The sequence below is a fragment of the Dromaius novaehollandiae genome, chromosome 9 (genome assembly GCF_036370855.1).
Source record: "Dromaius novaehollandiae isolate bDroNov1 chromosome 9, bDroNov1.hap1, whole genome shotgun sequence".
NCBI classification, from domain to species: domain Eukaryota; kingdom Metazoa; phylum Chordata; class Aves; order Casuariiformes; family Dromaiidae; genus Dromaius; species Dromaius novaehollandiae.
Window position 1 is genome coordinate 12,466,389 of NC_088106.1, and position 14,647 is coordinate 12,481,035.

At 44.3% G+C, this 14,647-nt stretch overlaps 1 protein-coding gene across 7 annotated transcripts in view; it reads right to left on the reverse strand.

The window, feature by feature from the left end:
- DIS3L2 (DIS3 like 3'-5' exoribonuclease 2) overlaps positions 1 to 14,647 on the reverse strand; it is a 203,533-nt gene that overhangs the window by 64,284 nt on the left and 124,602 nt on the right. For all 7 annotated transcript variants that reach the window (XM_064516730.1, XM_064516733.1, XM_064516734.1 and 4 more), the window contains 2 exons: positions 10,996 to 11,103; positions 5,097 to 5,330 (listed from right to left, as the gene is read on the reverse strand). In XM_064516730.1, coding sequence (XP_064372800.1) covers positions 5,097 to 5,330; positions 10,996 to 11,103 — 342 coding nt within the window. The remainder of the gene's footprint in view (positions 1 to 5,096; positions 5,331 to 10,995; positions 11,104 to 14,647) is intronic.

A 14,647-nucleotide genomic window follows, 5' to 3' on the forward strand; every position in this document is an offset into this window, starting at 1 on the left:
CAGCAGTAATTCATATGGGAAAATTTTAATGGAGATAGTAATTAATCTCTGGCTCTTGAGAGATCCAATTAAACAGCATTAGCAGAAACTACTGTCTAAAAATATGGGTTTCTGTCCTATCCCATTAACTGCAACTAAATAGGAAAGTTCCCAACTTGCAGTGTCACATCCTGCACATACAATGACCCTCTTCCTTCTTATTTGCTGCATGTGGATGGCTTGAGACAACTTCTCAGAGCTGCTTGCATCAAGTAGGCAGGTAAATGCAGAAAAAGTCAATTCTGAGAGCATCAACAACTGTATAGATCTGGTGAATTTTTGCAGCACTCCATGCAACTTCAGGTGTTTTGGAGCTGGCACACTGCTAGCATATACCGTGGTGTTCAGGGGCTTGCTGCTCATTTCCCTATGTCTCCTGGGGCAGCAATACTCTGTTGCTTCAGGAATCCCATCAACTTTAATTAAATAAAGCTCAGATTTGCAAAAATCACTCACTTCCTTATCACCAGAAGTCACTGAACAGGACCAGAGGTAAGTTCTCCAGCATGGTGCAGAGGTACAATAATACAATTTTTACAATCTTTAAGTTATTCAAAACAATAGAGACCCACAGGGGAAAGCAATTCCTGCTCAGGTTACAGGACAGTCACACAGCACATAGACTGCGAGCAAACAGAAATGAGATGATTTCAGTTGCAGTTCAGTTCTTATACTTGAGTAACACTCCTCTTTACCATTGTTATCCTTCCTTCTTCCCTTTTTGTAACCACTAGAAAAGCTGAAATGTCTGTTGCGCAGAAAACAAGGAGGTAAGTTATTCTAGCAAATAATTCAGTGCCACCAACTGGTCTAATGTAAATGCACTTTGCATTATTCTCAGAATAAACTTTGGTCAAAGCCAATGTTTTGAGCGTACGGGTGTAAGTGCACTGGCAAAGGCAGCATCACCGAACAACAGAAGCCACAACTCAACTCACAGAAGTTGTCATAGAGACAGATCAGCATCCCAGGGTGTTCTCATTTTAAATATGCACAAGAGAATTCCTTTTTAACCTGTCTTCTTGTAGGCATCTGTCCTCGTGATTCATTTATAAACGGCGGAGGCCAAAAAGAGAACCATTTATCAGCAGGTCTCCTCTAGGCAGGCTTGAGCTAAGGAGCTTTTGTGCAACCCTGACGGCTTTTTTGAAGGCAAGTTTCTATCTGTTTCTCTGGCCAGCATTTCTAAAAGTTGTGGTTTGGGGAACTGATCCAGCTTCAAAGTAACATAGCCAGGAAAAAAAAAAGGGAGGTTGTGGGGAGTGTTCACTTTGGTCTTTAAACCAGGTCAGGTTCCTGTTTCAGTTTACAGTGTGGGTGCACCAAGAGCTATGACAGGACAGCATAGGGGTGGCATTTCACAGTACAGAGACAGAAAGGAGTGGTGGGGGCCTGGGCAATACCGTAAATTACTGCATAAGGCACCTCTTGCCTTGACATCTAAGAGCTGCAGCTCCAAATGAGAAGGAAAAGAAATATATTAATCTCTGTCTGTGTAGACAAAGTTTCATAAGTTCCTTAGTTGCTGAAGGTACAAGGACTTGAAACCTTTAAAGCTCAGCACTCCGCTGCCTTCTGGACCTAGGAAGCTGGCAGGCAGCACAGGAAGCTGTTTCTAGGGAAAAAGCCTCAGAATGGGGCTATAGGGACAGCAAGACTTCATAGATGACAGACATGTCGTTGGTTGCATAGACCATCCTCAGACTCCAGGTCCGATGAAGCAGGATTTCCATCCTACAGTCCCCTGCACAGGGATGAAAGGGACTAGGGGAAAAAGGAGCAGCAGGAACACCTGTAGCCATGGCCAGGACTGAACCGAGGCAGGAATTCAAAATTACACAGCTTCAAAGAGACATATACGTAGTGATAAAACCCCCAAATCCAAAGGCTATTTTAGCTTTCAAGACCTTGCGCTACCTGTCTGATTCATCCCAAGTTTTTCTGTGTCACTCAGATCTGTAATTCTCAACTTATCCAAAAAATATTCTTCATCTGTTTTGCAACAGAGATTCCCATTTCTAAAACTCCTGCTAAAAGATAAAGCCCTAGGCAAGCAGATGCGCTGACATTAGGTCATAAAAATACAGCAGTGACATTTCAACAGGAAGTATTCCCATCACCACAGCACATCCAGCCTGATATTGCTGCATCTTACTGAAGCCATCCTACGTTGGGTACAAGGGGTTGTCTGGCCAACTAATATTTGTGCTATTACAAAAATATGTCCATGAATGGCTTCAACTGAGAGACGTCCTTAGTTTTTGACAATCGATCCTAAATAACACTGGTGCTGTGGAGGAGATAAGCAGCATTGCAAAGGAGAAACTGAGGAAGGGAGACCGACAGCCCAAGGCCACCATGGTCAATGACAAAGCAGGAAGGGAGATTCTTCCCCTAATGTTTTTTCTAACATTAACAGGAAGAACAAGAGTACGTCACACTGACAAATGGCACAACAGAAGTGAGAAAAGAGTTAAGGCCGTTCAATCAGGAGTGGCCCCAAGGTAGAACTCAAACATAACGTAATTTATAGGAAGAGGGCTCACATCCCTTGGAAAAAGAAAAGCAGGAGTCATCCATGTCCAGCCACCCCCTCCCTTAATACTGTGAGATGATCATTTCCTTCACTCACATGTTTATTTGGAATCTGATAATTCATTGCCCCTAGTTTCCTGCTGGAGTTTGTCTTACATTGTTCAGGATTTACATTACTCAACAGGAAATCAGTGAGAGGTCCAGCGATTAGAAAGGTGTGTTTCCCATTTGGGCCCACCCTTGCTCACTCGCTCAGGGCTGGAAGTCAGACCCGGTGGCAAAACTGCTTCCATGGGAACTAGAGGAAGTGGGGGAACAAAGGCAGAGGGACTAATCTCATTCTATTAAAAGCCACGGATTGCTTTGTCCTGCCATATATGCTGGACATGTCCACGCACAGGCCCCTCACATTCTGGTTGTGTTCAGACCTTACAGTAAGTTACTGCTTTCTGCATGCACTGGGGGACTTTGTGGTTTATCACAATGCAACTATCAAGGCAGTAGAAAAGAAAATAAAAAGCACAGTGAAAGTGTCCTTTGAATTAAAATACAATTCCTTCTTAAAGCCCATTACTTTCACTCTGATGTTCTTGCTAGAGGAGAGAGATTCTGCACAGCACAAAATGCCACTTGTGAAATATAATTCAGTTTGTTTTGTCTGCTAGGCACTAGGCTTTGATCAAGTCTGCCGTTTCCCCTGCTCTTAGCAGTGGATTTTAACCCAGATCTCTGATACGATGCTCCAATGCGTTCTCTTTAACAGCACAAGGCAAATCAAAACACCACTGATCTTTTACAAGGTATCACTGGAACAGGATGCTTCCCTGGCCAAATCCTCCCATTTTAAATGTCATAAGTGTTCTAAAACTTACCCTTCCTGAGTTTGGTTTGATAACAGGTACTGAACTCGGGCACATATGGTGACTGCTCAGCACAACACTAAGTGAGACTTGTGTAATGTAGCTGGTGACCTTCCCGGAGCACAGCTCCCAGTTACCCCAGATTGTTCCAATCTGGATATCTCCAAGGCTTCCCAGTTCATCACTCTGTAAGTGCAAAGACTGTTTATATTCCTCTAGCATTCAGTGTGTGCTTGTGAATGAAAGCCCAGTTTATTAGCCATTATAGGATAAATCTCGAATAGGGAAGCCTCTGTTCCAAAAGAGGTTTAAGCAAACTCTGCATGTGTTCAAAGCAGAAGTCTGATTTTCAAAAGTTATTTGAGCAAAATTTTAAGAACAGACTACTTCCTTAGAGCAAGGATGGACCTCAAGCAAATGCCCTTGCCCCAGGCTCACTGGTATGTGCCTAACCAGTCCTTAAAGTCCTCCAAGAACAGATGTAAGCAAACTAGCCTTAGGCACTGCAATTCTTGCATCAGAGAGCTTATCCTAAAGTATAAGTTCAATCTCCTCTACCAAAATTCAAGATGCAGATGTCTCATCCTGTCCACCTTAGACATGGGGAACAACACATTGCCTCCTCTTTACAGCAGCTTCTCCAGACTAAGCCACTTGCTCTGTCAGGGAGGGTCACAGATTATAGACACTCATTGCTTGTGTTGCTCTGCACCGAAATCTCTACAATTAGACCACATTTTCCTGGAACTGGAGACGACACTACAGCTTTGAGTAAAATGGAAGTATTACAACACACGTCTTAAGTACAACAGTCCTGTTTATACATTTTGGTATGCTTTCTTTCTCAGCAGTATCATGATGTTGACTCATGTTCATTTTGCATCATGAAACAATAGAGCTTCCTTTATATTAAGAAAGAGAGAGGACTTTTTCTCCTGGTCTGGACAGCTACTGGGTTCTATAAATTATAGGAACCTCCTACTCACAAAAAAGCTCAGAAGCAACCCCACAGCAGCTGAGTCTCAGAGGCAAAAGTATTTTTGCTGTGGTAATACAAAGTATCTGGATCTATTTGTAAAATAGAAATGACACATACCACAGCTGATACAAGATTATTTAAACTGCCCGAGACAGAAAACCTCCTCACTTGAATTTTTTTCTTTGAAACACACCCAACACCTATAAATATTAGCTTAGATAACATTTTAGTTATTTTCCCTGCCCAGAGAACTGCTATGAAAGTTGTGGAAAACGTGAGTATTGCAAGCACAGGAATGAATGTGGAGGAAGAGCCTTTTGCAGTGAAGTGTGCACTAAGGATATCTGAACTGCTTGGTAATGAATTACACTGTCATCATTTGTTTCATTGTGCAAGTTACTTACCCAGTCCACTAGAGCCTTAGGATTTTAAAAAATGTTAGAAGATGGATCACTCCTTACAAAATAGGAACTTTTTTCTTTTGATCCTACTTTACATAGTGCTTTAGGTACATAATTTGCTGCCATTTTTAAGAAAACATTGCCACACAAGCCTGCCTTTCTATTCCAGCCTGACTTTCCCCTTCAAGTTTCCAGATTGATCAGGAAATTCTTGGAGAGTTCAACATGAAATTGCTTCAGTGCAGAGAAGCAGGAGCCCCTTAAAGATGCTGGATTACTCACCTGGTCTAAGCGCAGAGCACCATCGATGAAACGCTGTTTGCGGAGGTGTCGGGCGATTCGGTGCAGATGCAGCACAGCTTGCTGAACCTCATCTATTGAGTGTTGAGGGGAAACAGGAGGCAGTTCTTCAGGTGAGAACACCTTCCCAGGGCTTTCAATCATACTCTGTGCATGGTCGTAGCTTAGCTTCACACAGGAGCAGATGACTGTCCGCCCAAACCATTCATCAAGGATCTGCAAAATTGGAAAAAGTAAATAGATCTGAGGACTTATTCTTCCAGTGCATCCAGTGCAAAAGCTCAAGAAGTTCTACAAACACTGGAATGAATGACACCAGACCTCATGACTGACTGTGATCTCCAAGTGAAGATCTTCTCAGGCTGAGGCCATCAGAAGGTGTTTGCCCACAAAGATTCTCTAGTTCTAGTAGTGTGCATATGCACAATTAAGTCTTTCCTTCATATGGGGCACTGCTTAGATCTCCCTCCTCTACCTGATTTCCTTTCTTCTTGAGGTGCAAAAGAACTGCAGCCCATCTGGGGGTTGAAATCAGTCAGCTGGTTCAAAAGTTAATAGGATGCAGGAGCACAAACAGGCAGATACACGCACATGCAAACGAGACTCTTGTAGTGCATTTCCCCTCTTCAGTTAAGGTGTGGCCAGAAGGGCACATGGGGATGGCCTTAAAATGCTCCATCTTCAAGTCGCAGCCTGTTAGGAGCATACCAGAGAGAAAGCTGCAGGGATCCCAATGTCTGACTAGCGCTTGCGAAAGTGCCTGGGTAGGACTTTGGTGGGTCTGGAGGAGAGATGGCCCGTCCCTGACCCCTTGCTTCTCCGATAATGCCTGTGGTGGTCTTAGGCCCAAATCAAGTCAATGTACTCAAACCAGAAAGTGTTCTGAGAGCTCCCAAATTCTTCTGGACTCCAGAGGAAAATCATCTATAAATGCATATGAAATCACTTTATTTTAAACCAATTAAACCACAAGCCACTCACTTTTTAAGCTCTGTAACAGAATACCAACGTAGAATTGGTAATTCAGAATTATTCCTTAAAGCAGAAAGGAAAATCTATTTTCAGGTGAGATATGTAAGAGAGCCCAAAAGCTCCTCATGCCAGGAAGAAAGTACAGAAGGACAAAGGGCAAAAGGCTCTGCAGAAAAGTCAGCAGCATTGGCACAAGGGCTCTGGAGAGGGGAGCAGTCTGCAATAAACCATTCAAAGCACAATGCTTGGAGAATGAATGGAGAATTGTAATTCTGCCTCAGCTACGAGTGCCACCCTGCCCCTTCATCAGCACAACAGGACATGGTAAATTCTGCAAGTGAGGGTGCCTGGGGAGAGCAACCAGCTCTCTCTAACACAGACTCATCAAGGACACTGCTTCAGAAAAGCAAATCCTCCTTTTAACAGGAAAGGATTGATCTCCTTGATACCTTTGCTGTTCCCCTCCTCTGTGCCCCACAGGATATATGTGCAGCATAACTCAGCAGCTCAGAGCCCTGAAAGTCGCAGGGCATTTAACCTCACTTCCAATTAGAAAGTGTCCTGATAGCTGGGATGCAGCAAGCGATGTTTTGTGATGTAAAGTGCTCAGACCCGAAGCTCTTGGTTATTCTGTATGTGTCCCTATATCTAAATACACAGAGAAAGAAAGGAAGAGAAAGTCACAAAGCTGGATGGAGAGACGCTGTGGCGATGCTGGCAGCACCTGCTCTGTGCTCTACCGCATCCCGTTAAGTGTGGTTCAGTTTCCTGCCGTGAACTGTGAATCCACTTCTGCTGGGTCAGTGACATCTGATGAAACTTGCTGGGCCCAAAAAACTCCCAATCTAAAACCAGGGAGATCTCTGAAATGGAAGAGGCTGCACTGCCCTTTAAATAATTCACTTCCAGTAAGTCAAAGACTATTAGCTGGTTGATAATAGATACTTCAGACTGAATGGCACTCAGACACCAAAAAGGTGTTGTTCCTTGTTGAGATAATCTGCAAGCAAGGCCGAGCAACCTTCACATCAGCTGAGCATTTCTACAGACCTTCCATTTGTAATAGGCAGCTCTTTCAACTTGCTGTTCAAATGTTTCAGATGCTGCTTCTGTTTCCCTGCTAATCCCTCTATCTCCAGCAATTAATTCCTGCATTCAAATAAGGTCATTATCAATGCTGGTTCGCACTATTATATGATCTCAAGCTAAATATTTTGTGTTTGAAAAGCGCTGCCACTTTGTTTAAAACATAGGTGAGTCGATTCCATCAATGGAACATCTATGTTGAAAAGGGTTAAGGACTGGACGCAAACCAGAAGACTAATTCCCAGAAGGAGCATTTTCTCCAACACTGGGGTCAGCTCTGAAGCCAGGTCTGAGGCCATGGTGCTCTCTGCCACTGGCTTCCAAGAGCGCTCTCTGTCCCTTGCAGGAGGCAATGGACCGGATTTCCACTTCGCTGTCTGAACTTGAAGCTTTCAACAAAATCTCATTTTTCTGCTTGTCTAGAACAGGCCAAATATTTCAGAGCTCCGCTCACTTCCTTGTAAGACGAGAGATGCAGCGTATTGGGCCCCAGGAATACAATTAGAATGTCAAATCTCAGGCTGGCTACATTCAGGGCAAAGTGTCAGGACAAGCAGTTCAATATTAGCAGATGTTAAACTTCCTTTACTACTTTATTTCCTCATTGACTTTTTCTGTCCTTGGTCTGTCCTTGGTCTTTCTGTCTTTGGTCTTCCTGTTCTTGGTCATCCAGGCAACCTGGGTTGCCTGGATGCATTAAACACACTTCACACAGACAAAGGAATGGAGTTTTGGATGCATCTTGCCCCGTGCAGTCCAGTAATCCCTGTGTGCAGGGAACAGAGCTGCCAGACTCAGGCTTGTGAGGGCAGGCGAAGTTAACTGAACCTTAGGTCCAAGTATTTCCTGGAAACGTCCTCCGTTTCTGCCTTCAGTGGCCATTTGAGCAGACTTTGGGTAACCGCAGCCTTGCATCCCTGGTTTGGAAACCACTCCAGAGGAATGGCCAAGCTCTGCTTCTGTGGGGAAAGCCACACAAGGCTGGCTGGCCAAAGCACCGGCAGCTGGTGGATGGGCAAAGCAGCACGGAGTAGCAGCACTTGGGGGTTTGGAGCTGGCACAGGGAGATTACATGGAGCAGCCTGACATGAAGCAGGTCTGCAAGGTCTCCCCCATCACAGCAAACCTGGTGCACGCAGTTCCCAGGCAGAGCAATAGTATCTGAGGCATTTCCAACATTATATTAAGGTTTTCCTCCCTGACTCTGGTTGCTTTGGAGGAAAAGCTGGAATCCCCAGCACATTTTGTGATGGAAAACACTGTGACTCAGCTGACAGCCTTCTATCAGCAGTGTCCCCAGTGGTATGGGTATTTCTGAGCGTGCGACATAGCTGTGCATGGGCTGAGGTCTCTCTCCACGCAGGCAGTGGCTCTTTCTGATCCTGGCTGATGACAACAGTTTCGAGCCTGGGAGACACACTGCCTGTACAGATTGTTTCAGACTGAAGCAATTTCTCTTCCACATTAGTGGAAGGAACCAGCAGCGCTATGCTTCAAACATCAGAAGACAATAACTTAAAAAGAAAATTGCATTGCCTATTTTCAAATATCCTTCTCTTGATCGCATCTGAACAAAAACATGCTGCTTTGCTCCTACAAATATGTAACTCAGCTTCTGAAGAATAGCACAGATGCAACAATATGGTTAACACCTCTGCCCTTGGAAAGACATCTTGGACACAGCACGGCACACCATCCCACCAGAGAGTCCCTGGAGCTGTATGGAAAGCTGCTCAGGCAACACTCTGTTACACTCATGGAAAACTAGAAGATACAAACTCCAGAAGGCAAAAGCAGTAAAAACAAGAAAGTGCCTGTCTCTCAAAGGGCTGAGCCTGCCATTATTTTTCTTAAAGAAACTAGAAATAAAAACCCCAACAACTTATCAATAGTCACATTCAAGTGAGGAATCTGTATGGCTTTTCCTTGTGAGATGCATTAGCTAGAGATTTATTTGCCTTGGAAGAGTAATAATGGGAGCTCAGAGCAGCACTCACCTCTAGGAGTGCTATCAGGCTCTGCTTTGCAAGCTCAAGCTTATGATTCTGCTTTGTACAGCACATCCAAGTGCTCTTTGGCCTCGTGTCCCCCATGTTAGGGGATGCCCTGTCCGCAACGTCAGTGCTCTCTCAGGCCTCTGCCTCTGGCTGAAGTGCAAAGGTTGCACTGGACAGGCGCAGGGGCCTTTGGCTCACCTCTGTTTCACCCAGCAGAGCCTGGGGAGCATGTGATCCCGTTTACACTGAGCCTAGGTTGTAGTAACACCTAGAGATACAGGAGACAGATATTCTGCCCCTGCTCAAAGATAAGCTCTTACAAGAATGCCCCACTGGGCAAAAGCCCTACAGCCACCTTTCCTCTTGGCAGGAGTCAATTCTTCTCTGGCCCTCAACTTGTATTCAAATCGAGTCACCCTGACTAACACTGCCCTCTTGAAAGGTCTCCCAGGAGAAACCTGTTTGTTGAGACAGTCTGCTTTCCAAGGGGCAGCACGGTCAAGTCCCAGACCGCTCCCTCCTGCACAGATCAGCTCCCTGGGCAGGCATAAGGGAGATGCTGCAATATCTCTGCCTTCTCTCTGGCCAGACAGGGTGGGTCTGAACACTGTCTGAAAAGCAAATAATGTATATATTCCAGGGGATCAGGGACAAGATTTAATTAAAAGCTTATTTTAATTAAGACTTGACTATTAACTGTTCAAAGACCACTCAGAGTCAATAAAGGCCCACTATCTGAAAGGTCCCATCGGCTATCATGCTGTCACTACAGGAAGTGGAACAGTTTTTACAGTGAACAAATAAAACCCACCTCAGTGCCAGATCTGGGACTCCCTGGAGAAATGCAGGATACAAGGCTACAGCTATATTTTTTTAAAGCACAAAACAAGATTCAGCCTCCTTTGGAGCAGCATGGACAATTATAAAGAAGTAAAGCTAACCGTCACGAAAAATTATCAAATCAACGCAAGAAATACTCTCCAAGTACCCATATATGTGCACAACACTGGTGAAAAACATTTTAAGTACTAAAAGAGTGCTTGGAATACACAGTTTCCCAGAGTCCTTTGAGACAGGCAGTCCTTAGCCATCCTAGATTACTGAGGGGACCTATAGTCACCAAACAGGAGATTGTTAGGGTTACCAAAAATGTAGGAGAAGAACAGGTAGAGAAACCAAGGCCTCAAGAGAGCTGGCAGGCAGATGAAGACAGCTTGCTGCACTGAGAGACAGATGCCACAACTGCTCCGTGGGAACACCACTATGAAGAAATGTTTGTGTAGACATGGAGGCAAGACACATGCAGAGGACAAAGCTGTGCCTTTGCCAAAGAACTACTGCACTTTATATCCATCGATGTAATTTGCGGCTCTAAAGAAGAATAAAACAGTCTGTTCACCAAAGAGGCCATGAGGGATACTGCCCTCATCCACTGCATTGCATAAATGCCTGCGAGCACAAGGCAGGGTTGGAGCAGGGGAAATTGCAGCCCTGAAATATTAGCAGTGAACTGCTGCTGGAGATGAGACATTATGTAGATGGATAATATCGTAAGGAGCAGGCTCTCCCCCATTCCTGAGATTCACACAGATATTTTTCCTTTCCCCAGCATGTTTTGAAATTACTCCAGTTGCCAGCTCCACAATAGCTCATCAGTAAGACAAGATACAGGGACATGCCTACATCTGCCATTATTGCTCACCAACAAGTTCTTTGCTATCCACCTGGGTGTTCCGGGATGGCATTTTTACTGCTGTTTGCAAGAACAGGGCCTGGCCACTGAGGAAGGACTGATTAGCAAGGTGGCCAGCCACCGCTTGAGTTACCTTGCCTTCTGGAGTCACCTTCCACATCACAGAGAACGTCAGCCTATCTCGCATGGGATTGAGACTGCACAACTCCTCACAGAGCAGCTTGGGAAGCATCGGGATCACCTGGAAGAGAAGAGAGCCTTAGTGAGACACAGGCTTTTTAGTGAAGACCTGTCTGTGGCCAGTCTTCCCTGGCCAGTTGGTAAAAGAAAGGCTGAACAGTGCACATAGGGAGAAAATGTGTTAAACGTTCAAACTCACCACCTCTATGGCAAGAGTGGCTATGCTGTGGCTTTGGTACCCATCACCCATGCCAGAGCTACATCACATGGTGAACACAACGCCAGCACAGAATGGATAAGTAACCCAAATCCTCCACAATGAGAGCAAGCGAGATGCTGCTGAGGCCACCAACACACAGATCAGCCCTGGCCCTCAACGGGAGCAGAAGGAGCTGTCATCATCTCCTGCCTGTGCATCATTCCCAGCACTCCCCTCCAAGGTATGGGGTAAGCAGCTGGCAGGTCTCAGCTATGCAAACACTTTGCTCTGCAGCTTTTAAGGTCAGGAAAATTGCTCTGTGTTTTCCACTGCTTTCCCATTACCATTTTGACATTGGGAAGAACGAGGAAGGCTGAGCAAATCAGGAAACTTGATGTCGAAGGAACGCAGTCTCAGCAGTCAGGAGCTTGGATTTGGGAACTGTGTTCCCTGCTTTGCCACTGAAGACTGTGCAACCAGGTAAGTAAGGCAATTTCAGTCTGCTCCCTGCAAAGCCTGTATAAAACTTCTCCCCTGAGACACAGGAACGGTGCACAGCTTTATTAAAGATTGAGCCATGCTTTGTAGCACAGAGACAGGAATGTGTAGATGTCAGTGAGATAACCAAAAAGCACCTGTTTTATGACTATTCAAGATGGTGTTTGTAAACGCAGGGAGAACAATTATTATTTTACTATGCTCAGCTCTGACTGAAGAAAATATCCCTATACATGAGAACCAAAAGAAGTTTTTGGCAGCTGTTTTTTAACCTGTGTCACAGTTCCTTACAACTTATCAGTATCTCTGCTGCTGAACACGGAATTACCAAACCACATATTGCTCACCTGACTACAGCAATAGAGCAAAAGCTTGGAGGGCATTCACTCTAGAGCAAAGGTGAGTAGCTCCAAGTGTTCCTACCCTCCCTGTGTTATTTCCCAGATGAAGTCTGCAGCAAAGATAATATTTAGCAGCCATTTAGTGAAGCAAATCTAGTTATTTAAAGCTTCAGATTCTTATTCCCCTTCTCATTACTAACTTTTCAGAAGAAACTGTAAAGGCTCTCAAAGAACTACGTTATTCTTATTTACTCTGAGCGGTAATGTGGGTTGGTGCTTTCCAGAAAAATACTGAGAGAAATGCTCTACTTCATTGAGCTTGCCTTCAAAATATTTGAGCTATTTAATTTAGTTTCCATTTTTGATTGTTTGGCTGTGCCACCCTGTTAAATACAGGAACAGCAGCAAGTCAACCTGCATGCAAAACCCAGCTCTTCCAAACTCTGCGACACTGATTTGGTGTGATTTTGGAGATAACATTTTCTATCTGGAAGCCAGGGGAACAACTGTTTTTCAAAACAGCAAGAAAAAAAATAGTCTCAGGTGTCCTTTTTCTCCTGAAGTCCATACGCTTCATATTTACCTCTTGCTTTGAAGGAAAGGCTCTTAAAACATTTAATCACATTTGTGGTTTGGCACCAGACTGTGGCTATAAATCCATTCTAATTGCGCTGTGTATTAATGCCAAAAGGTTAACTGTACAGTCTCTGACCGTCAAGGAGCCGCTTTCAACATGAATCAGCAGCACTAGTTCAACTGGAAGGTCACAAGGGCGCAGATTATGATAAGCTGTTTCCCGCAACACAAAGGCCGTCAACTCTGTTATTCCAGTTGTGAAAAGTACATTAACAATACTAAAACATTCATAATTCACAGATACAGTACGTGAGGTCTGCCATGCTGCCTGGAAAGGCCCATACCACAGGGTTATAAATTTAGAATGAGCGGTGCCAACCCATGCCAGAAAGGAGAGAAAATAGCATTCAGCAAGGATGCATTATAGACTATCGGAAATCCCTGCCTGCCTAAGATCTCCCATGACCACTGCGAGACCCCAAAGTTCAGGTCACAGTGAACTAAGTGCTACTAATTTAATAAAAGCCCCAAAACAGTTTTCCATCATTAGTTTTTTGGTTCACACTCATAATACTTTATACTTACTGAATACTTCTGTGCCATAGCATGTCCTCTTTCCCTCCATGTCTCCTGAAGCAATAGCAGTCTGCTAGAAAAATGCCTACATGAAACATGGAAGCCCATCCACAAAGGATAGTCCGGATGAAACAACAGGATGCTTGGTTTAAGTGTACTTGAGCAGAATTATCTGATTCAAGAGGCTGTAACTCTATGGAAGGGGTCTCGATGATGTGAAATACAAGCAAAGCTTTAACTCAGATTATAATTACAGCACTAAACTCACCAAGCAATTAGCTGTAACGAACCTACCGTTAAATAGGAAAATATCATTCCCACGTTACCCTTGTTTTACAGGAGAGAAACTTCAGGCAAAGCAACTTAATCCAAGCCACAGAAGAAGTCTCACAGGAGAGCAAGAATTCAACCAACCTTTTTCTGGGCTCAGCAAATACATATGTAACATCAGACAATGTGACCTTACGTTGAAGGTATTTCAGTTTTATCAACCTTACTGAATTAAGAGAAGAGACCTGTTTTCAACATCATGACAATCCTGGCTAACTGCCTCCATCTGCTTTAACACCAGGACTCCTCTTCATACTCTACACACTTAGAACAAACCAACTGTTATGAAGCACAGAGGTTTCTAAGTCATAAATGCTCATTTCCTCTTATGGTCTGACCATTAACATGATATGGTCACAGGCTGAAAGGATTTAATAGTAGCAAACACAGCACTTAACATACAAAGATGTCACAAACATGTCAAATTTGGGAGCAGGATGTTTTAAGAGTTGTCCCAGGGGCTGCCCAGAAGGAACTTCTGCAATAGGATTATCACCATTTCTTTCTGAAGAAGATGAGGGATGAGGGGAGATTTCCCCAAGTACATCTTTAACATTCATGGAAGATTTGCAAAATAGCAGGGCTGCAAAGCATCGTTTCAAATAAGCCAAAGGCGGCCTCGCGTCTTTTAAATGCTTTGCCCTTAGAGTGACTGTCTGCCAAGCGATAGCAGTGGCCGCCAGCTGCCCGGTGGACCGCCACGGCATACAGAAATCCAGCTGGCTGAAATGACGCTGAAGAATACTACCTCCAATGTGACATGGTTTCCTTGGCAAATAATTTAACACGTGCCTATGGTGGGAATCACATCATTCACCTTGACTTTACTGTAGCAGGAAATAAAGTCACCTGTGCTTACACAGGGATCATAAAGCTGGAAACAGAAGGTGTGGAAATGTAGTTCCAAATCTAGAAATGCGGTTGGAGAGATCCAGCAGGGCTGGGGGAAAAAACTGTTGAAATGAAAAAGGAAAGGGACCTAGAGCCCCCAGGAAAACCTTCCTAATGAGTGTATTATAGGAACCATACCTGAAGAAAGGCTCGTGCGGCAAGAGCTTGGCTGTTTTTCTTCCTCTCTATCAATC